The following is a 24,576-nucleotide window of genomic DNA, read 5'->3' as shown; positions in this document are numbered from 1 at the left end:
CACCAGAGTTTAGTGTCCTTCTGAAGCTACTTGTGTCTTTCTTTTCATTTCATTTTGGTGGTATCTACACATCTTCCTTCTCCAAGTGGCAGCTTGCACTCCCACCCCCACCCCCCAATTCAGCCTTTTCCAATTTGCAGATAATCCAATAAGGAAAGAAAATCCAATATAAAAGTGCATGCTATCCAACTGTGGATGTGCTGAAGCACATTGTATGGCCAGGTTTCTTTATGTGTGTTGCTTCTGTCAGCTCAAAGGATGCAGTGTGCCTTTCTCCATTGGTTGTTGCTGAAGGCACATTTGCAGTAATTTTTTTTTCTAAAATAGCTCTTTTGCACAGAACAGCTCAAATAACCAACTTACCACCCCATACTAAGTTCATAATTGGGGAGTGACTGTTTATAGCTATCTAGAAAAGCACAGTAAATGCTTCGGTAGTTAATTGTGCAAAGTAGGCAATGCTGGTTATATACATTTTACATTACCCACATATATTATCCATATATATATATATGTTTCGGAAACGTGCTGAGTTTATTATCTCAGTACCAGTTTTCCCCTTCCCTTTCTTGTATCGTAGTATGATGAAATAAACAGGATATTCTCAAATATAGTTAGGTCCATGCAACAGCTTAAAAACTTGATCCTGCTAAATAGAATATGTTTTGATTGCTTGAAAGGAAACATGCAATTTTGACATAGTTGTGTCATTGGGTTGCCTTGCCAGTTATGCTCTCCAGAGAGTGTGGAATCATTCAAGGATTTTTATTTCAAGAACAAATGTATTTTTTACCTTGGAGGCTTACCAGCTTCTGTTTCTTATCTCAAAGCCAAGTCCTTGGTGACTATGAAACTTTGAAATATGCTATTCATGGCACAAACTGCCTGTTTGTGTCAAAATCTTCCTGGAAACTAAGGGGGGAAAAAACTTACCAGAAACCAGTACAGTGGTACCTCAGTTTAAGAACTTAATTCGTTCTGGAGGTCTGTTCTTAACCTGAAACTGTTCTTAACCTGAGGTACCACTTTAGCTAATGGGGCCTGCCACTGCGCCACCGCCGTGCGATTTCTGTTCTTATCCTGAAGCAAAGTTCTTAAACTGAGGTACTATTTCTGGGTTAGCGGAGTCTGTAACCTGAAGCCTCTGTAACCCGAGATAATACTGTATTAGGCTATTTAGCCACCAATCAAAGGAAACTCAACCCAAAGGACTGAATCCAGGCAGTCTGTGAAACCAACAATCATCCTATATACGTAAGCAACTAGCAGCATCATACCTGGCATTGCTCAGGAATTCTAAGGATCAATGCAGTCAGAAAGGTTCAGTCCACCATCTTGATTCAAAATGGCATCCAGTTGTATCCTAACTTAGATGAAAACCTGATCATGAAACTCCGGAACCATTATACAAAATTTGCTTATATCTTATCAAACACATAGCAAGCAAACAACTTCCCAAAATATATAGTAGATAGAATATTATATAATGAGAGGAATTAAACATAGCATTAAGCGAAAGTCCCTCCCCCCACCAAAAAAACTACCTCTGTTGCAGAATATGATTGGATTTAGTTAGACAAGGGGATAAAATCCATAAAGTATTGCAGATAAGTAGGTGATCTATGGCAGATTAGAAAGAACAAGACAGTACTTAGAAGTCCTATTAGTTACCTATATAAGGTCCCAGGTAGGAGAATCGTGTTGGGGGAAAACAAAACAAACAAACAAAAAACCCTAAACCATATGATATGAGATGTTTGATGAAGATGTACAGTACTAGAATATATGCCCTGGAAACCAAAGATTCTGATACATTTTGCCTGTGGAATTTTTGCATTATCTTTTCGGTGTTCTAAAAGACTTGGCATTGTGTTTTTTGGGTTACGCTTGTGCAAGTAATAGAAGGCTCCATATGGTCTGTGGCAGCTGGGCCTCTGTTATCTGGGGCACTAAAATGGAAAGGAAGTACATCCTGTTACAACTTTTAAATCCTAGCAATTTTTAATAGTGTTTTGGTATGCCTGGGCTTGTACTAACCATTTAATTTTTAATGTCTCCTGCAAGTTCACTTTTATGTAAGAGATTTTTAAATGTCACAGTATGTCAGAAAGCAAAGGAAAGCTGGATAAACAGGAAAATTGACTATTCTAAATCATTGTACTAAGACTTGTACAAGGTAGAAAAATGGAGGAAATGAAATGTAGCATGGTATCAAAGGTGCTTTTAAAAAATGATGGGTCAAGCCTCCTGACTCCTTGCAACTTCAACATGGGTCCTGATTGTTTGGACCCAGACAGTTTTAAGGATTGACTCATCATTCCCATTTCTGGTCTGTGCCAGCTGCAGATGGAATTTTGCTTGGGACGCTATACTTCTGTTGGTGCAGCATCACACTGTTGACTCATGTTAATATTGTGGTCTAGTAAGACCCCTAGGTCTTTTTCTTTTCTTTTCTTTTTTATAAGATATTTATTAAAGATTTTCTTAATACAATAAAAAAAACAAAAACAAAATAACATATAACTTTACAATAACCATATTTTCTTCACTTCTTTGGACTTCCTCGCATCTCTCGCTCCTGCGTTCCAAGTTTTTTGAACTTTACCCAGCAATTTATCACCTTGTTTCAATTCTTATATTATAATTTTCCAGTATTGTGTCCCTAATTTTAGATAATTTTACCCAAACCTTAAAAGCTTAATTTTAACATACTCTTTATCCAAAATTTGTCTTTTCTTATATTTCCATTTATCTTCATATTCCTTTTAACTAACTTAATAGTGCCATATTGTTAATAATCTTACATCTTTCTTAACACTCATACAATTTACAATATTTTTGTAAATAGTCCTTAAATTTCTTCCTGTCCTCCTCCACAGCCTCTTCTCCCAGGTCTCGGATTCTGCCAGTCATTTCTGCTAGCTCCATATAGTCTATCAGTTGCATCTGCCATTCTTCCAGTGTGGGCAAATCTTGGGTTTTCCAGTGCTTGGCGACAAGTATCCTTGCTGCTGTTGTTGCATACATAAAAAATGTTCGGTCCTTCTTTAACACCCTCTGGCCGCCTAGGTCTTTTTCTTACATACTGCTGGCAAGCCACGTGTCCCCTATCTTATCTGTGCAGCTGGTTCTTCCTGCCTAAGTGTAGAACCTTACAGTTGTCCCCATTGTAATTCATTTTGTTGGTTTTTGCCCAGTTCTCCTGTCTGTTAACATTAAGCATGAATCCTGATTCTGTCTTAAGAGGCATTGGCCACCCCTCCCAATTTGATGTCATCTGCAAATCTGATGAGCTTACCCTCAATTCCTTCATCCAAGTTATTTATAAAGATGTTGAACAACAACGGACCCAGGACAAAACCCTACAGCACCCCACTTGTCACTTTTTTCCAGAATGACGAGGGACCATTAATGAGCACTATTTGGCTTTGGCAAGTCAACCAACTTCAACTCCACCTAACACTTATCTTGTCCGGTTTACATTTGCCAGCTTCTCTGCAAGAATATCATGGGGGACATTGTCAAAAGCCTTACTGAAATCAAGATACCCTATGTACCTCAGCATTTCCCTGATCCATCAAGTTCATAAGGCACTGGAGATTTGAATTTATGCAAAGTAGCTAGATGTTCCCTTACCACCGCTTCCTATCTTGGGCTTCAGCTTCCTCTTTGCATCATTTATTAGTAGAAAATATATAGGACACTCTTTGACCTTAATCACCTCTCTAGAGTCTAGCAGATAAGACTCAAAATGATGTCCCACTTATCTCTTGTCTGTATTCAAATTAATGTAAAGCTGGTAGTTCTGGCCCTCTTTTTCAATTTCATTGATCTTCAGGCTGAAGGAGCAGCCGGGTCATTTGCAGGTCTTTTCATTCTTGGAGGAATTTAAAGGATACTACATTCCTGACACTGCCATGATTCTTTGGTTCGATTTCTGTTAATGTGTTTCAATGCTGAAGACAGAGAGAGGAGCTTGAAAAGTTTTTGGAATTTCATTTCCAGTTTTAAACCCAAGGGTAGGCCACTTGCAACAGTACCCTGGAGCATCTGCTCTGCCTGCATTGTAATTTATAGGCATAAAATGATGGTGATGAGAATGAGAGCCAGAGAGACACAGATCAACAATCTCATCTTTGTGGAGCCGGCAAGTTACATTCTGTTCCTGTAATGAGTTGCATTGAGGAAACTGTTAAGGAGAAGTGTATCACTTTCTCTTACCAGACTTGTGGCCAGTGTGAATGCTGCATGAGAGATGAGATTAAACATGAAATGTCTGTGTCAGGACACTAAGCCAAGAAGTTCCTCCAGCTCAAGCACTTTTGTCGGTGGCAACAGAACTTCCCTCTCCTCTCCCTGTGCATCCCCTAAATATGTCCTGGGGAACATTTAGGTGGCATGTGGGGAGAGGAAAGGGAGCAGGAAAAATACCCTGGGTTATCGGAACTGTTTTGGGACGCAGGTGGCGCTGTGGGTTAAACCACAGAGCCTAGGATTTGCTGCTCAGAAGGTCGGCGGTTCGAATCCCTGCGACGGGGTGAGCTCCTGTTGTTCAGTCCCAGCTCCTGCCCACCTAGCAGTTCGAAAGCACGTCAAAGTGCAAGTAGATAAATAGGTACCACTCCGGCGGGAAGGTAAACGGCATTTCCGTGCGCTGCTCTGGTTCGCCGGAAGCGGCTTAGTCATGCTGGCCACATGACCCGGAAGCTGTACGCCGGCTCCCTCGGCCAATAAAGCGAGATGAGCGCCACAACCCCATAGTCGGCCACGACTGGACCTAATGGTCAGGGGTCCCTTTTCCTTTACCTATCGGAACTGTTTAGATGCATACTGGCCTAAGAAACTAAAAGTCAATCCAAGAGCCCATTCATGGAGCAGCCAGCCATGTAGTTTACAGTGGAGAGAGACAGTGCTTGTTAGAGAGAACCAACTGAGGGAATAAATGCACACACACGGGAAACCATTTATAGCCGAAGGCGGCAGTTTCTTGGTAGGTGAAAATGGTATCCAGTATCTGGGACAGAAGGGAGGAATGGCTGATATGGAACAATGTATTTGATAAAACATGTATAGGATTGGGGGGTAGGGCGGAGAAAACAACCATTATAGACAGGTTCCAAAGAAATTGAGACATTTCTGTTACATTCCTGTATATTGTTTAGATTTGGGCTTTTGCTGTTTGACTTTTTAAAAGTCCTAAACCCATATTTCTACCATGCATTATAAAAATCCAGGGCACTTGTTTATGAAAGCATTTAAATGACATCCACAATGTAAATAAGAGAGAGAGTGCGCAAATGGTATTTCCTTGTTAAATAATAAAATAAGTGACTCTTAATTGGTTTTCTGTCATCACGTCTTCACTACAGCCAAATTACGCTGTCCTTCTAACCCATGAAGCAATTGATGATTTCTCCATCAATGGCAAAGGCATTGTGTTCAGTCATGTAATATATTTGATCTTATGTACTTGCGATAAAAAATGTATTTATTCAGAAAATGGAATGTACAGGTTTATGACAGCCAGCATACCAATTCAGCAATTTTTTAATAATTATGATGGAGCCACTATTTTTCCCTTGGGCAACATATGCTTTCCTCCCTTTTTGTCTGTGTATCTAAGCTCTGAAGCTGATCCTAACTCTGAGCTAGGGGATTGTCATGTGGCCTCCTCCTTTACAGTGGCTGCCCCCTTGTGGTAGACCATGTACACTAATTAGAACAGTAATTTTCTCTCTCCTGTATATAGTGAGCAGCATGGAGAATGCAGGTTAGAACAGCAAGGCAAAATGTCTTTTTACTGGAAAAGTTTGCATTTGTGGTAAGATGTGAAGAGGGGCTATGTCAACCTATCTGGGGCCCTTCATGCTCACACATTCATATTAAGCCATAGTTTGGCTTAGCATTTTCTCTGAACCAGCTTGAGTGTATGATCATATATTACTGAGCAAGTGTTTTGATTCCAGTTCCTAATAAACTGTTCCTTTTCTATGAACAATAGTTGTAACAAGTGCTTTTTATCTAGAAAAATACATGCTGGTATTCACCATGAAGTTGGTACAGTAAGTGCCACACTTTTTAACAACAACAACAGTGCCAGTACTGCGTGCCCTTGAGTACCCCCTGGTTGTAATGGTTATCTTTCTCTGTTCTGAAGTATAATCTAGTTTAACTATGAATGAGACTCCCAGGATTTTCTAAAGTCATTTGGAAACTTGCTCTAGATTTAAATGCATGTGAGTGATCTGAGTTCAGGACCTGCACATTTTACTGTGTTAGTGTATGCTACAGCATGTTACACCAAGCAGCTTGCTTGGATAAAAGGTTGACAATGCAGATAATCCCACACCTCTTTGTTGTTGTTTTTTAGGGATAGCCTCTTGTCTGTATGTCCTTGAGGTATTCCATAACCATTTGCTTCCCTCATGGTTAATTTTAAGTGGCAGATGTTCAATAACTTAATGAAATCACTGCTATATTGGTTTACAAAGCCCACTGTTGTGTCATAATGATTCATTTATCTTGATGCCAAATACAATGCAGTACTCTGCTTATATATGTATTTGCGCAGATAGCTTGTCTGTTCTAGGCTTTGTTCTTTATGGATAACACCTTCATATATATTTTTAGGGGGGAAATTAAACTGCTCAGTCAGAAAATTCTCCCAGTGGTATTCAAATAAAATTGTACTTAAAACGTGACTAAAAGTCACACATCAGTAAAAAACAAATATACATACAACCATTATCATTAAAAATAAATATAAAATCAGCATAACTAAATAATCTGTCAAAACAAAAAGAATTCCTTCCAGTAGCACCTTAAAGACCAACTAAGTCAGTTCTTGGTATGAGCTTTCGTGTGCATGCACACTTCTTCAGATACACTGATGGACTTCCATTTCATGCGGCTCAATGTGGTGCCTTCCATAGTTCCAGTTACAGATAGGTAGCCGTGTTGGTCTGCCATAGTCAAAACAAAAAGAATTCCTCCCAGTAGCACCTTAAAGACCAACTAAGTCAGTTCTTGGTATGAGCTTTCGTGTGCATGCACACTTCTTCAGATACACTGAAGTGTGCATGCACACGAAAGCTCATACCAAGAACTGACTTAGTTGGTCTTTAAGGTGCTACTGGAAGGAATTCTTTTTGTCTTGACTATGGCAGACCAACACGGCTACCTATCTGTAACTGGAACTAAATAATCTGTATTGCTGAAACAGAAAACCTTCAGAGCATTTTTATCTTCTACATAAAGTGAAATATTTTAAATGATAGTTTCTGAGGAAAGAAATAGTGAGATATCGCTAAATACAAACGGGAAGTTTGCCTCTTCAGTCTTCTGAAAAAAACACAAAGGTTTTTTTCCTTTAATCCATATACCAAAATGTTTGGTACTTTTAGGAATGAAAATATTCCTAGTGGAGTCAAAAGGCTGTATCCAATATTAATCACACTCAGATCAGACCTATCAGATTGAATGGACATGATTTACTAAAGTGCATTAATTTGCAAGGGGGCTACTTTGAATATAACTTAGTTGGCTATATCCCAAAGAATGCATTTTTCTCCTCTTGTTAGAGGCCCCTAAAGGTTCTTGAGTATCAAGGGAAACAAATAAGGAAATGCATGATTGAAAAACAATTTGTTGAACAATTGAAGAACAATTCATTTTGGAATGCTATATTTTTAGAATTCATTCTTTAAAACGAAACAAGAAATATGTTCATAAATGACATACTTTTGTCCTGTATTTTTAGTCAATATCTTACTTTAGCCTGTTTAACAGAAAAAGTTAAGAATTGCTCACTTATATTAAAGCAAAAGAATCCTAAGGGAATATATATATATATATATATAATATTTTCATTAACTTTTTGTTCCAAAAATTAATGGAGTCTAAGCTGGACATAATCTGTTAGACATATTGCCCTTTTTGTAACATGTTTGGTGACATTTCCAGTCACCTCTGGGTTTGGCACGCATATTCATCTTTCAGAAGCCTATTAATTGGTCATTGCCTGTACTTTCTTTGATGATTAGAATGCATATAAAGATACTCAGTTTTGTATTTAGATATTAGTCATATGCTCTCTCAAACTCCATTTGAGATAAATTAGCTGTTCCTTAAAAAAATTTAAACAACTGCTGTTATGTGTTGCTAAGGATGAAGGCAATATAAATAACTTGCTATTGTATCCCTATGAAATAGTCTACAGTCTTGAACTGAAAATGTTTTTGAGATTTTAAAAAATATACTAATAACAGGCTTTCATTTATTTATATCCCTTGCACAACGAAAAATATCATCTGTTGATCCGTTTAAGTCAGGGGTCTGCAACCCGCGGCTCCGGAGCCGCATGTGGCTCTTTTACACCTTTGCCACGGCTCCGGGGCGGATACTAGCGAGGGGAGGAGGCGCATTGTGCGCCCTGACACTCCCCACTGTGACGGGCGCTGTACTGGCTGTGATGTCGCATGGGGGCGGTGCGTGCATTAGTCACGCACTGTCCCGACGTCACCTTCCCACCCGCTGTCAGATCGCGGCTCTGGAGATATATTTGTTTTAAATGTCGCAATGGTTTTGCGGCTCCCAGTTTTTTTTCTTCTTCGGAAATGGGTCCAAGTGGCTCTTTTTGTCTTAAAGGTTGCAGACCCCTGGTTTAAGTGATACTGGGTTAACTTTCAATTAAGTATTTAACCATATTCTTAGTTCATTGAGTTAGGGTGTGGTGGGGATACAGTTTTCTCTGCCCACCCCCGCAGTACTAAAGAGAATATTTTATTTAAGCAGTTCGGAATCACTTAGGTGCTTGGTAATCAAATGAGAATTTTATTGTTCATGTGGGAGTATGTGCTAACTGAAGTGAATGGCATTAAGCTAGCACTTCTGTAGGCTACAAATGTAGTTTAGTTATACAACAAAATGCCTTTCTCCTGACTCCTAATTCTATAGGTCATCTTATAGATACTCCTTATAGATATATATCTACAGATAATGAATAGGATCTAAAGAGGGTATTGATTTTGAACAGCAGACTATTAATTGTAACCCCTCAGTTTCAAAAGCTATTTTGCCCTGAGATATGCAAAGCTGCTGCTCAAATAGTCCAGAGTTCTTTTGCATGATGGAACTATTTTAAGATTCCTTAGCTCTTGGCCACGACATCGTTCTTTCTTTATGTTCCATTGCTGCAATGATAAGGTTAGTAGGTTCGCTTGCTTTATTGTATAGTATTTGTTTTGCATTAATTGAGTGTCTGAGCAGTTTTCACTCCTACATGGAAACATTCAGACATTGCAGGAGGGGATAGGGGAAAGTGAGACTGTAAGCCCAATACAGTGGTACCTCGGGTTACAGATGCTTCAGGTTACAGACTCCGCTAACCCAGAAATAGTACCTCAGGTTAAGAACTTTGCTTCAGGATGAGAATAGAAATCACGCGGCGTTACAGGGAGGCCCCATTAGCTAAAGTGGTACCTCAGGTTATGAACAGTTTCAGATTAAGAACGGACCTCCAGAACGAATAAAGTTCTTAACCCGAGGTACCACTGTACTGTGTTCCTTCCCAATTTTAGCGAAACCTTCCTTCAAGTCATCACAAAAGGCAGGGCTTTGTTGCACCCATGCCCCTCCTCACATGGCCTCTGAGGAGTGAATAGGTTTTGGAGCATGTTTGTTTTTTGGTCTTTTCAACTTTTAGTCTGCGATCAAAGAGGGAGGATTAGACTTGAAGGACATCTGCCCATAGGCCCAACTTTTGCCTTGTCTCAACTGAATAATAAGAGTTGTAAAAAAAAAAAAAAAAAAAAAGAACTATCTGAGAACAGTCTCATTAGAGTTGCACCTTGGTTTTTGAACAGCTTAGTTCACAAACAACTCAGAACTCGAACGTCGCAAACCTGGAAGTAGGTGTTCCAGTTTGGGAACTTTGCTTCGGAAGCTGAACGTCTGGCATGTCTTCTGCAACTTCCGATTGGCTGCAGGACGCTCCTGCAGCCAATCGGAAGTCACACCTTTGTTTCTGAATGTTTCAGAAGTCGAACAGACTTCTGGAACGCATTCTGTTTGAAAACTAAGTTACGACTGTATATAGTTATGTCCTCAGGTAGCACTAGACTTAGTTGTGTCTGGGTGGAGTTGGGAGGCTGCTGTTACTTTCTTGTTTGAGAGAGAGAATAAAGTTCTTGATAATAAAGCTTCCTAACTGGTGTGCCCATGACAAGCTTGTAAGAGCTGCAGTTTTTATCCAAGTGCCACAATTGGTTGAGTTCTCAATTACTGACTTAGACAGAGATGATTTATACTATACATTTGTCTGGGTCTGTCAGTGTCTGCCATGGTAATTAATGATATCTTCATTGTAGTCTAATACATTAAGCACATGTTATTCTTTGACACAGATAAAAACTCGAATAGCAGTTGGATCCTGATTGAACTCATAGATTATTTATGTAGATTTTTTTTTGGCTAAGAAATTCATGTCTCTCCTTTGGAGACAGTACAGTGCTGAAGTGTGTTATCTGGTGACAATGTTTTTCAACAGCTGCTTTCTAAAATAAGCTGGTGAATTACTTAAAGACTTGTGTGCATTTTTAAACATCTTTCTTTATAGCAGACAGTTATACTTTAAAAAAAATCCAAATACTGATATATAGGGTTATAAAGGGTGAATTTTTAAATAGGTATGAATTTATGTCAAAGCTCTGCAATTGCACTGATAAGAAAAGTTTAATAGTGCACTTCTTTTAAGTAAGAATCATTTTTGTGATTGGATTGTATAATGGTACTTACATTTATTTTTATTTATTAATACATTTATAATCCAGATTTTCTCCAAAGGTGAAAGAGCTATGTTAACAATAATGGCTCCAAAACTCAGCATTATACTAATCCAATTTCAGAACAAGCCATGTTGTTTGTTTCTTTGCTCCCCCCCGCCATTTTGCCTTTAGTTTCTTATGCCAAACTCTATCTCAAGAGGCAACACAGAGGAATATATGCTAATTTGTGCTGAAGAATCCTTCTCTAGCATGCACCTAATTCTTCAAATCCACATATGTTATCTCAACTAAAACTTTAAGGTAAAGGGCAGAATTGATCTGTTTGACCAGAGTTAGGTAAAGCATAATATGTTTGTGTAATAAATAAATTTGCAGATTAGAGAAATCCACCCTCGGCTGCATAAACTGCACACCTGAGCGGGTATCCCTAACTATTGACCATGCTAGCTGGGACTGATGGGAGTTTGTGTACAATAACATCTGGAGGGCTCTCCATCCATGTAATAGGGGTATTTTTTGGCATCTTACAAGACATGTTCGAACTAAAAGGGTGGTGGTGCCAAATGGCTGTAAATGACCAGGAAGATCCCCAAAACAAAGAGCTGGACTCTTGTTCACACCAGAATCATCGCCATCTATTCACATTCAGGATGTTCTCTTTTTCCCTTATGCTCTTTATTGTTGATAGGTTTCCCATTTCAAAGCCACCTAGTTTGATACTGTGTTTTTCTTTATAGTTTCTGTAGTCTCCATCTATCTTTTTCAAATATTTGAAACCTGCCATTTCCTCCCACAAAGAACATTTTTCTAGATTCCTACAGAATTTTCTGTGTGGGGGGAGGGAGAGATATTTGGATAACTTACACAGGTGGTGGCCATTTTGCGTGGGGATTCCGTACCTGACCCCTGCATGTATCGGCGGAGTGTATAAGCATGCCCTACCCCATTACGCCCCACTCCTCCCTCATTCCAAAAGGACCCGCATGTTGGCTGTCGCACGTCATTTGGACATGCCTAAAATGATTGTCACCTGTATCACAATTTACTTTTTAATGTACATGTAATTAAATCATTAGGGACACGGGTGGCGCTGTGGGTTAAACCACAGAGCCTAGGACTTGCCGATCAGAAGGTCGGCGGTTCAAATCCCCACGACGGGGTGAACTCCCGTTGCTCAGTCCCTGCCCCTGCCAACCTAGCAGTTCAAAAGCACGTCAAAAGTGCAAGTAGATAAAAAGGTGGGAAGGTAAACGGCGTTTCTGTGCACTGCTCTGGTTCACCAGAAACGGCTTAGTCATGCTGGCCACATGACCCGGAAGCTCTACACTGGCTCACTTGGCCAGTAAAGCGAGATGAGCACCGCAACCCCAGAGTTGGCCACAACTGGACCTAATGGTCAGGGGTCCCTTTACCTTTACCTTCACCTTTAATTAAATCATTAAGCTTACACAAGAAGAACAACACCTCTCTCCAACTGGTCTTTCCAACTTTTACTTTTGACACAAAATGGTGTACAGTTCTTCAGGTTGTAAAAGATGAGATAAAGACATGTAACAGGTGACCTTATAGCCTCATTTTTGTTGGTGTCTTGAGAATTTTTCTGAATGGCAAACTAAATTAGACTCTAACAGTGACACCCAACAATTAATGATTCCAGATTCATATGCCTAAAAGCATGTGAATGATGCCAGCAGATGTCAAAATTTTAGGCGTTTTTCTGTTGTGTTTCTGCTGCTCATCCTGAAGCATCTGTAGGCCAGGCTGTAGTGTCACTTCACAGCAGATAACTTGCAATGTGGCGTGAAAAATACATGACAATGTAATTGGAAGATAACAAATACATAATCTTGAAACCTTTTACTTGAAATGATTATGTACCGTGAGGAAAAAAAAGTCAAGCTTGGCAGGCAGGAAATGCATTGGGTGTGTAAGACTATAAATCAAGAGGCAAAGGGTGTTGTTTTATTCATAGAATGAAATTGCTGGAATGGTCCCAAAGGACAATTGAGCCCAACCCCACTGCCTAAAGGCAGCGCTGAGCCAGTTGCATATGCATCAGAAAAGAGAGCTGTGACATGCTCCCACTGCGCACAAGCAATTCAGTATCCCTTCTCCCATAAGACATTATGAAGACAGAGCCATGTGTATAGCCCAGGGGTCTGCAACCTTTAAGACAAAAAGAGCCACTTGGACCCGTTTCCGAAGAAAAAACAACAACTGGGAGCCGCAAAACCATTGCGACATTTAAAACAAATATAACACTGCATACATTGTTTCTTAGCCCAATGTTATCCTTGTCATTATAAAAATAACTTTTTTGACACTTTTTAATTATTTTTTGTTTGACCCCTCAGAATTACTCCTCCTCATAGAAATAAACGTTATATTAACAAGTTACCTTTTTTTGAGTGTGTGTTCTTCACTCCCCTTCAAAACAGTAGCTGCAAATTGCAAAGCAATAGCAGCAAATCAGCCAGCAACAAAGACATGCTATATACCGTATTTTTCGCTCCATAGGACGCACTTTTCCCCTCCAAAAATGAAGGGGAAATCTGTGTGCGTCCTATGGTGCGAATGCAGGCTTTCGCTGAAGCCTGGAGAGCGAGAGGCATCGGTGCGCACCGACCCCTCTCGCTCTCCAGGCTTCAGGAAGCTATCCGCAAGCCTTGCAAGCCCGGCGGGAGTTCCCACAGGCTCACAAGGCTTGCGGGCAGCAGCCTGCAGCCCCAGCGAGTGTCCGCAAGCCTTGCGCGCCTGGCGGGAGCTCCCGCCAGGCGCGCGAGGCTTGGGGCGGCAGCCTGTTGCCCGAAGCACAGGGAGCCCTCCGGAGGGCTCCCCGTGCTTCAGGCGAGTGTCTGCAAGCCTTGCGCGCCCGGCAGGAGCTCCCGTCGGGCGCGCAAGGCTTGGGGCGGCAGCCTGTTGCCCGAAGCACAGGGAGCCCTCCGGAGGGCTCCCCGTGCTTCGGGCGAGTGTCTGCAAGCCTTGCGCGCCCGGCAGGAGCTCCCGTCGGGCGCGCGAGGCTTGGGGCGGCAGCCTGCCGCCCGAAGCACAGGGAGCCCTCCGGAGGGCTCCCCGTGCTTCGGGCGAGTGTCTGCAAGCCTTGCGCGCCCGGCAGGAGCTCCCGTCGGGCGCGCGAGGCTTGGGGCGGCAGCCTGCCGCCCGAAGCACAGGGAGCCCTCCGGAGGGCTCCCCGTGCTTCGGGCGAGTGTCTGCATGCCTTGCGCGCCCGGCAGGAGCTCCCGTCGGGCGCGCGAGGCTTGGGGCGGCAGCCTGTTGCCCGAAGCACAGGGAGCCCTCCGGAGGGCTCCCCGTGCTTCGGGCGAGTGTCTGCAAGCCTTGCGCACCCTGCAGGAGCTCCCGCCGGGAGCTGCTGCTGCTGGGAGCCCCCACAACCCCCGAAAGAGGACTCGCTCCAGAGATCCTGGCGGCTCCCAACCCGGGGTCGCTTCACCGCGCGGGGCAACAATGAGTGAAAGGAGGCGCACTAAAAACAATGGCTCACGGGGAAGGCGGGCGCGTGCCGCTCGGCCCTTGGGGAGCCTTCCTGCTGCCGCTGCCCTGCGCCCAACTCGCGAGGAGAGTGGCGCTGCCTTCTGCTCTCCGCCGCCGCCTCACAGATGACAGCGACTGCACGGGAACAAAGGAAAATGCGCCTCCTCCCCTCGCCTCCACCCCGGAGCCGCGCCAAAGGCGTTAAAGAGCCGCATGCGGCTCCGGAGCCGCAGGTTGCCGACCCCTGGTATAGCCTGTCACTACAATGGAAAAGAAATGCTTACCTCTGCTTCTCTTGGGCTCCCACATCTATTGGAGTTGGTGATAAAAAAGGAGGGAGATTAGGAAGAATATGATGGGCCAGGCAAACTCCCATTTCAGGAATTAGTAGCAAGGCTGACCTACATATTATTAGTAAATCTAATTACCTAAAAAACATAACAGAAGGCTGTATGTTTAGGCATGATTCCTTTGGAGGCAGAGTCATGAAAACCTTAGTTTGAACTCTAGTTAGATTTTTGAAAAATAGCATTTTAGCATTTTTTTTCCTTGGAAAAATTAGTAACTTTTCCAGACCTATTTCTCTGTAGGGATTGATTCCAAAGCTTCTCAATTAGTTAGATTATAAGTACATTTGCATGTTACCAAAACCTTAATAGCTTCAACCATTTCAAAAACACTGATCCTTCCACAGTTCCTAAAATATATTTATGTACTATGATCAAATAAGCAGGTATTACTTGTCTATATTATTTTAGCAACCACGAATGACCTGTGCTAAATATTGGAAAAGAAAAAATACTCACTGCCTATATCTGGGGCTTTGCAGCACTGAATACAATGACATGGGAGAATTCATGAGAACCAGTTTAAAGAATGGGAACTTCATAAGGTTTCTTTTGGTATGTAAAATAGGATCATAAAACAATTGCCTCCCCCCCACATATGTGTATTAATTTCTGTAAAAGAGATGAAATATTTAGCTATTTGATGATTTCCAAATTCACAGAAGGAAGGTTACCATTTTTATGTATACTTTTTTCCCCATTGTTTGAGACAGGAGCAGTTAAAGCCCCATTGATTAAAACTGCCTCACATTAATGAACCAACTAAAACTTTGGCTTGATTGATCTGTTCCTTAAATTTACACCCCTGCTTCAAATACAGTGGGGAAATTGAAATGTTCAGGGATAACTACTTAGGACTAAAAAAATTAAAATACTAATTAAATTGATTTATCATGCCCTTCCAATAAGCGTTTTCATCATATATTTTTTCAACTGTTTGACTCATTTTGGTATCTATGCAAATTTTCTTTGCTGGAAGCAAAACCAGCTCTTCAAATATACAGCTTATAGAGACAAGGTCTAGTTTCCAAGGAGACCTACTAGCATAGTGCAGAAGTAATAGAATTAAATTACTTACATATTTTGAACAGTGTTCTTAAAACACATTTTGATTTGGTTTGAATATTTCAGTATGCATGGGGAAATGATTACAGGATTGCTAAATATATAACATTTTAAGATTAGAATATTTAATATGATTTACATTATATTAATTTTAAAAAATGTGATTTGAATGAATGTTATGAGATCCAATTATTTGTTAATAGCAATAAAGAAAACATTAGACCAAATCTGAACAAACATATTCGTTTCCGCAACAGGGAGTAAAGGAGAGGTAGTTTTGGAACACGCCAAACTGATTTGAAAATATTTCATAACATTTATATACTGCTTCTATCATTTTTGTATAAATATTGCTCCCTAAACAAGTCTGCTGCATAAACCTGAGAGGAAGAATGGCTTTATGGCAGATGATGCCGCAAAGTCCTCTATGCTGTCGAGAGTCACAATTGTGTGGATGCATCTGGTAGCCAGCCCTCAATGAACAGATCTTTATCTCCAAACTCCTGAGGCCCTTAAGAGACCCCACATCAGAGCTTGCAATGAGATCACGCTCACCCACCCACTGTCCTCTCTGGCTAATGCCCTGCTGACAGCTCTAAAAGGTAAAGGGGACCCCTGACTATTAGGTCCAGTCATGTCCAACTCTGGGATTGCGGCGCTCATTTCACTTTATTGGCCAAGGGAGCCGGCGTACAGCTTCCGGGTCATGTGGCCAGCATGACTAAGCCGCTTCTGGTGAACCAGAGCAGCGCACGGAAACAACGTTTACCTTCCCACCGGAGCGGTACCTATTTATCTACTTGTACTGCGTGCTTTCAAACTGCTAGGTTGGCAGGAGCAGGGACCGAGCAACGGGAGCTCACCCCGTCGCAGGGATTCGAACCGCCGACCTTCTGATCAGCAAGTCCTAGGCTCTGTGGTTTAACCCACAGCGCCACCCGCATCCTGCTGACAGCTCTAGCGATCAGCAAAAGCACCACCGATCTGCAGGTTTGGTAAAATTTCTTTCCAGTTCTGTCAACAGGCAGCCAGCCAAATAGCACAGTGAAGTTTGGCATTAGCCTACATAAGCTGCACATGAACATAAAGAAGGGACAGACTGAGCAGCTATTTATGTCCCGCTTTAGCCTTAATGGTACTCAATGATAGGTCTGTTCCATCCCATTTTAATGCTTAAAGAGCACGTAAAAAGTCAGCATTTATGTTGTAAGCATTCTGTACATGTTTTTCTATGTAAAGTAAGTACAGTGGTACTTCAGGTTACATACGCTTCAGGTTACATACGCTTCAGGTTACAGACTCCGCTAACCCAGAAATAGTGCTTCAGGTTAAGAACTTTGCTTCAGATTGAGAACAGTAATCATGCTCCGGCGGCGCAGTGGCAGCGGGAGGCCCCATTAGCTAAAGTGGTGCTTCAGGTTAAGAACAGTTTCAGGTTAAGAACAGACCTCCGGAATGAATTAAGTACTTAACCTGAGGTACCACTGTAGTTTCTAATCTACACACTTCTCAGTGCTTTCCGTTGAATTCATCTGTAATACAAGATGAGGCCCAGTGGAACATGTGTACTCTGTATCCATGGGGCCTCTTTTAAAAGACTCACCCTGTATTTGTACACATCTTTTTTCATAAAGATGATGATGATGATGATGATGATGATGATTATTATTACTGCTGTGTTCCAATCCACAACATGGTTCAGACTTGTCAGGCCCATCAGCTTTAAAAAGCAGACCAAACTAATTCCTCTTTAATCCCTAATTCTAAGGCTGAACTCACAAATATCATGTCTCTGTTGATTCTCAATGGGTGGATCACAGAGGGACAATCCTTGCTGTTCACTTCTGTCTCCCCTCTCCCCCCGCTCTCTCTCTCCCCCCTCTTCTTTGTTGTGGTTAGAAATGGGTCTTTGCACCAAAATGCATCGAATTTGTTTTTGTCAGCATTCTGGAACCCCAGCGGTGTGGATGTTGCTTGTACCACCCTCAAATATTTTCTACAGGGCCATATAAAAAGGACAGGTTAATACTCGTATTTCTCACACTTTTTTGGATACCTGACCTAGCTAATAATATTAAGCCAGTGATTTTTATACCTGGACTTTTGTGTCACTTCTTTCATGGCTTGCTTTTGCTGGCACAGTTCAAAGGGTTGGGTTAATCATCAAATAACAAAGCAGTATAAAAATACCCCTTTTGTATGGTAGGGTTACCTTTTGATTGTAGCAATTGTTCTGCTGCCATCAAAAGTAATAATAAGAATTTAACATGAGGAGTGCAATTGAGAGTTCTTCCTGGTGAGTGTTTTCTTCAGAATGGTTAGCGGTATAAACTGACATGCTGAGCTGACCTGTGCCACTGCGTCAGTAACTGTTGTTTGCTTTTATTCCGAGAGCTCCTTTAGGAATGTCATAGGTTAGGTGGCAATTAGAGCCCCACATGCGTGTGACCTACACACTTCTAGCTGAGGAGGAACTTGCTCTATAATTCAACGAAAAATAATTTCATTCACTAAGAGAATACCTAATTTGAATAGGAGGTTAAATAAAATAGGAGGTTAAATAAAAAGTTCATGTTTACTTTCAAGTGGAGTAGAGAAGTAGGCTATTTCGCATAATTGAATGGATGCTCTCATAAAACCTAGTAGTTAAAAGGACATTTGTTTCTTTTACAAAAGTCAGTAACTTTTTTGGAATTGAAAATCTTGGGCAAGGAGGCAGTAGAGTATAGCTTTCTTAGTGAAATTAAGATAACCACAGCCCTCTTCAGAAATTCCAAAAAGGGAAAGTAGACACATGAAGATGAGTGTAGAATGTACTGTAGAGATGAGTGTGTCAGCTCTGCCTGCACTCTGTCACCTTCCAAATCATAGAAGGCAACCGTCTTGGAACCATTTGTAGGTTTTTGCTCCACATTGCATATAGTCACATTCTGTAAGTTGGAGGGAGATGGAGCTATGGTCGCTTAGAACAACCTTCCCCTCCACCTGCTGAAGTTGTGGTGGACCTTGGTGTCTCAAATTTCAGCTGCGCCCTGTGGGACATCAAAAATTAGCCCCTCTCGTCTTCCATTCAACACCGTAGTTACAGCGTCGCCTGCAGAGTCCCTAAGGCTACATGCCCAGTGCGACTGAACCAATCTCTCTTCCCAAACCCACCCACCTCCGTTGCAGTCTCCTCTGCTGTGGGCGCACCCTGCTGCCATCACACCACTGTCTTCCGCCACAGGCACACCCACTACCTTCTGTGGCAGAGCGTACCTTCAGCAAAAGTGGAGGAAGTGGGGCACAGGGGAGGGGAGGATGCACCTATGTGGGAAACGAGGGTGGTGAGCAGCATACCCCAAATCTGCCTTAGACGGCCTCCCCACCTTGCCTCATGGGAGGTCCAGCTGTGACTAGGACAATCCTCTCTCTACCCCCTCCTCACCTGTTTCCTTTTCCCTGAAGTTTGTGAAGCTCGTACTCTGTAAATATACTGCATTTGTTGTTGCTGTAGTGCTCTAGGTTTCCTGTAATTTTCAGACGTGTGTTGAGAAAGGGCAGCATAGCTAACTACTTTGTAAGTGCAGTTGATAGTTTAAGCACAAATGTTATAATTAATAATGTTTTTAACTTTTTATGTAGGTGATCGAAATAGGCGGAGAAGATGTCAGGTGGCTTTCAGTTATATGCCTCAGAATGAAGATGAACTAGAGTTAAAAGTTGGAGATATCATAGAGGTGGTTGGAGAAGTAAGTAGCACTCATATGCTTAGAAAAGTACTCCATTGTTGGTTCAGTGGATGTATGTGTTCTTATTTTGTATTTTTATGTTGTGAACTGCTGTGATCTTCAGATGAAGGGCAGTATACAAATTTAATAAATAATAATAAAATAATAGACAATCCAAGGAAGATTCAGCAACAGTGTCTGTAACAGTTGCTTGTAACAGTGACCAGTACTTCAGCATACATGTAGGACGTTTTATGTGGCCTGTGGGATTCTTTGCTATCTAAGAGGGGAGTGGTTGGACAGACTTTATTGTGCATAAAATCCCAAATAACTCTGTGATACCATAACCCTATGAAAAATATGTGATTGTGGTACTTAAAAAGCAGCAAACCATTTTAAATGTGTTCAGCTGAATAAAAAATAGCATGCACGATAAAATCAGTAGAAGTTAAACCAAGAAATCTTTGGCTCAGTACATGAATCCTCAATTTTTATTTTGTTCCTATGAAGGCAAGCATTACTTCAGTGCTTGATGTTGGAACAATACCCTATGCTAGATTGCTAATATCATGATGGATGTTTACTATGTATGTGTACGGGAGATAGGCTGTTTCATGAATAATGCATTTTCATTTGTAACCTTTTATTGGCTTAAATTAATAGCACCATTTCATACAATATGGCGCAAGACTGGCTCAATTTGGGATTACTAAATTTCAGAGTCAGCGTTGTATACAGTTTACAGTGCATTATAAGCTCTATCCTTGTGTCTTGTCGCACTTTACAGTTTGTTTACATGTATTACCTATATTCATTTCTTATTCGTATTAATACAGCACCTTCAAAATGCACTGTGCTTTGAATAATAACAAGCAAAAAAACCCAACAACCTTAAAATTTGCGAAAGATAGAAAGGGAGGGAGGGAGGTGCAGGTAACTGGAAGAATATGCTTTCAGTTCAGTTACAGTTACTTAGGCTTGGTTTCAGTAGGGAATCAGGACTTAAAGGGTTTTGAGGAAGGATTAAAAAGAAAGATGTGGCATCACATTCCTACTTGGAAGGAGTTGCATGTGTATGCAACAGTGGAGGTATCTTTGATGGGCTGACTGAGAGGGGTGGTTGTGAAACCAGGGATTAGCAAACTTTTTCAGCAGGGGGCTGGTCCACTGTCCCTCAGACCATGTGGGGGGGCCGGACTATATTTTGAAAAAAATATATGAACAAATTCCTATGCCCCACAAATAACCCGGAGATGCATTTTAAATAAAAACACACATTCTACTCATGTAAAAACATCAGGCAGACCCCACAAATAACCCAGAGGTGCATTTTAAACACCGTATTTTTCGCTCTATAGGATGCACCCGGCCATAGGACGCACCTTGTTTTAGAGGGGGAGAACAAGAAAAAAATTTCTCCCCCTCTCTGCTCAGCATCCCTTCAGCGAAGCAGCAGGAGAAACGGAACCCCTTCCATTTCTCCTCCCGCTTGGCTGAAGGGGCACTGCGCAGCTCTCCCTCTCTGTTGAAGCCAGGAGAGTCTTGTTCTCCCGGCTTCAGAAAAAGAAACCTGAAGCCTTCGGAACGCAGCAGGAACTCGCGCTGCGCTCCAAAGGCTTCAGCGAAAGCAACGTGAAGCCAAGCCCTCTGCGCTTTGGAGGCTTCGCTTTGCTTTCGCTGAAGCCAAGGAGCCCGCATTCGCTCCATAGGACGCACACACATGGAGGGGAAAAAGTGCATCCTATTAAGCGAAAAATACGGTAAAAGCACACTTTCTACTCATGTAAAAACACGCTGATTCCTGGACTGTCCATGGGCCAGATTGAGAAGGCGATTGGGCTGGATCTACCCCTGAACTAGACCAACTTTCACCTTCAGCGTGGTGTACATTTCAGTGTGTGTGTGTGTGTGTGTGTGTGTAGGGCTCAGGTGATTTGTGGGTTCCAGGAGAAGACCTCAAGTACGCAATGCACCCACAGGCATTATGTTGCTGAACTCTGATCTATTTTCTCTTTCCCACCCCTTCCCACATTGCTCAGTTTCTTACAAAAACAAACAAGCAGTATTTCCAAACTCTAGCATTTCTTCAAAATAATTGCACTACAGAAGTTATTCTTTGTTTATATATTTGTGTGTGTGTGTGTGTGTGTGTGTGTGTGTGTGTATCTCCAGCTTTAGTCGCCTACCTGTTTGGAAAATTTTGCAACAATGTAGTCTGTTTTGAATCAATAGGCTTATTAATTTTTTCAATTATTTTAAAAAATGGTAATTACACAGCCATTTCCAAACTGAACTGACTTTTTATTTTCGTTTTAAACCTATATAAAACTGAAAATACTCAGTAAAACAAAGTGTTGTAACATTTTCAGTAAGCTTTTTTAACTTAGTTTTGTACAGTCGCTTCCCAAATAATTGTGGTTTTTTTATTTTAAAAAATCATTTCTTTTTGCTAGAAAGAAGGGTTTGGGACCCATGTTAGAGACTAATCTTTTGCATACAGAAACTGTCCTCTTCTGTCACTTTTCTGTGGATGGACAATGTCTGATGGATGGAAATTATTAAAATGTCAAGAATATCCTTAGCTGATCTAAAGAATGAGTCATTCCTTGCTGTCACATTATAACCCAAGGGCATTTGGTATTTAGGGACTGTCATTTCCTAGCAGGAAGCTCCTGCTCCATATGGAATAGTTTTGCATAGGGGGAACTAAATCATTTTATGTGACATATTTATTTTTAATGCTGTTAGGCTAGTAAATAATTCATTCAGGGCTTTCCGATAGAAATAACTTCTGCATTGTGTTGACATATTCCTTGTCTTCAATTCAGAGTACTCAAGTCTGGTAGCATCATTCATATTACAAAAACGATAACACCAAGAATTATTGTCCACAGTAGTATAAATGAAATAACATGGCCATTTTTTACTCTTTCTGTTGAAATATTGATTCAATTTCCATTTCAGCCCAGAAGCAGTTGAGTTCATTTGGAAATTAAACTAATCATAACAAATGCAAGAATTTTTTGGTGCGGTTACTATGGAATTAATTGCTAGTTGCTACCTTTTTATGTAGTACTTCTAATTTGTGATGTGCTTTATTGTGTTTGCCCCCTCACAACAACCCTGTGAGATAGGTCACTGTTGTCAGTTCAAGTTTTATATATTATCAAAACCAATGAAAGATTTACTCAAATTATTCCAAATGGTTGTCCTGTGTAGATGTAAACTTGCAAACGTCAGTATGTATGTCTTCTTTCTTGGCTCAGGTAGAAGAGGGTTGGTGGGAAGGAGTTCTCAATGGGAAGACTGGCATGTTTCCTTCCAACTTCATAAAGGAGCTTTCTGATTCTGACGATACTGGAACTGTCCAACAGGAGCAGCTAATAAAACCAAGTAAGGATACAAATGTTAACTGACCCTTTGTGTTAGCTTTGTATTAGCTTTGGTTACTGTTGTTTTTTTTACTGCCATGGTGGTATTTCTAGGTATTCCTGCTTCTGAACATCTACTGCCATATGTTAATCTGGAGTGATCTAGCTGGGAGAAGTTGTTGTGAATTGTCCAGGATGGTACAGATGCAGTCCTTACTGCAGTTTTGCAATTGGGAGTGGGCTGCAAAATTACGGTACACGCTCCTTCCCTTCCCTTCTTCACAAAGTACCCTGCCCTTCTCACCTAAAATTTAGCATTATGCCTCCCTACTGGAACCTCCTAAATGCGAATTCAGAAAATTCATTTTTAAAGTGGAGAAGGAGGAAAATAAATGATCCTGTGGTTTGCTCCAAATCACTGGGCTTTCTGTTTGGGGAGTGTGACACTTGGCAGTGGGTCTGTGGGTCTGCTTTTCTTTTTGGTATTTTAAAACCTATTTCATCTATTCCCAAGATTGAAAAATCAAACTTCCATTATGTGAGGACTTCTTATTCTTTCTGTAAAGACCCCTATCTTTGGGGAATGATAAATACTGGTGCAGAATTGCCAAAAGACCTGTACAAATTATTTTAGCAAAATTAATTGTTTTGGACTTCAGCAGTGTTCCTTGGGGACTTGCACAGGGCTTCCCTCACATCTGTCTCTGGAAGAATACAGTAGAAGGCTCTTTTTGAGCCTATTATTCTTAGTGGTCTGCTTATCTGTTGGCATCAATACAACTATAAATGCCAAGTGTGTTTGGGAAGTTTTATGCTATCTGCTGCCTCCCTCAGTTTGCTTCTTTATAAACAGAGCATATGATTAATTCATATGATTTGCTGTATGTAACGCTGTTAAAATAATTTTAGGTATTTTATATTGCACTTGAATTTTCTTGCAGCACTAAGGATTTGTGTGCTTGCAGACCACTTCTGTCATAAATTACAATATCGAATGACGTGTGTGTGTGTGTGTGTGTGTGTATGTTGCTTCCCTAGTAACATGATTTTCAGCCTCTTCCCTAGTAACATGCCTTTCAACATCTTAGGTGTTATCATTTATCAGGTTTGTTCAGAAGAGAAGTATAGTGCTCTTTTTTGAGGGGAGGGGTTATGGTTTTATCCTATTTTTAACAGAATAGATATAAATCATTTTATATCAATGCCTAGATTGTCTTCTAAGTATCACTGCTGATGTACAATATTTGCCCTATGGCTCATAATTTTGATTATCCATTGTGGTGGTACAAGAGAAATACAGTAAGCCTGGATTTTTAAAGTATTGCTTTGATATAAAATGCAATTGGCTCGAGCCCTCAGAAGGACTGACTTAGGTGGGAAAAAACCACACAAAATAAATGCACTTGGGTTTTTTTGTCCCTTCAGTGTAACAACTAAGTGTAACAACAGTGTAACAACGCCCTCCTTCAGTGTAACAACTAAGAACAGCATGCCACGTCCTGGCATCATAATATTGTGACTTATGACCTCACTCTGTAATTTATGACATCGGGATATGGGTAAGTTGTTGTAGGTGATACAAGTAGGGGAAAGGAGGGGCCATGAATGTGGCTGCTGCTTTCATCAGCAGGTCTTACGTACATCTAGTCCCAGCCTAACGTAGCAACTTCCATGTTATCTTTAATACAGCTCAGACAGATAAATGGGCCCTACTTACTTCCTTGTCTGTTAAGGATGTGCTATACTGTCTCCATACCTGTCTGTACAGCACAATGGATCCCTAGTTGGTTCGTTGTCAGTGGCAGAT

At 41.2% G+C, this 24,576-nt stretch overlaps 1 protein-coding gene and 1 long non-coding RNA gene across 9 annotated transcripts in view; one reads left to right on the top strand and one right to left on the bottom strand.

Annotated features, from left to right (window-relative positions):
* Positions 1 to 24,576, top strand: part of SH3KBP1 (SH3 domain containing kinase binding protein 1) — a 138,345-nt gene that overhangs the window by 53,447 nt on the left and 60,322 nt on the right. For all 8 annotated transcript variants that reach the window (XM_083734346.1, XM_083734350.1, XM_083734349.1 and 5 more), the window contains 2 exons: positions 19,313 to 19,419; positions 22,665 to 22,791. In XM_083734346.1, coding sequence (XP_083590472.1) covers positions 19,313 to 19,419; positions 22,665 to 22,791 — 234 coding nt within the window. The remainder of the gene's footprint in view (positions 1 to 19,312; positions 19,420 to 22,664; positions 22,792 to 24,576) is intronic.
* On the bottom strand, positions 23,925 to 24,413 carry LOC310842583. The gene is made up of 2 exons (XR_014563241.1): positions 24,228 to 24,413; positions 23,925 to 24,188 (listed from the first exon to the last, which is right to left on the bottom strand). It is a non-coding gene; the product is annotated as an uncharacterized lncRNA (long non-coding RNA).

This window comes from Podarcis gaigeae, assembly GCF_964106915.1.
Source record: "Podarcis gaigeae genome assembly, chromosome: 4".
Classification (NCBI taxonomy): domain Eukaryota; kingdom Metazoa; phylum Chordata; class Lepidosauria; order Squamata; family Lacertidae; genus Podarcis; species Podarcis gaigeae.
Note: the sequence above shows the minus strand (reverse complement) of the source record. Positions and strands in the feature narration are given on the sequence as shown.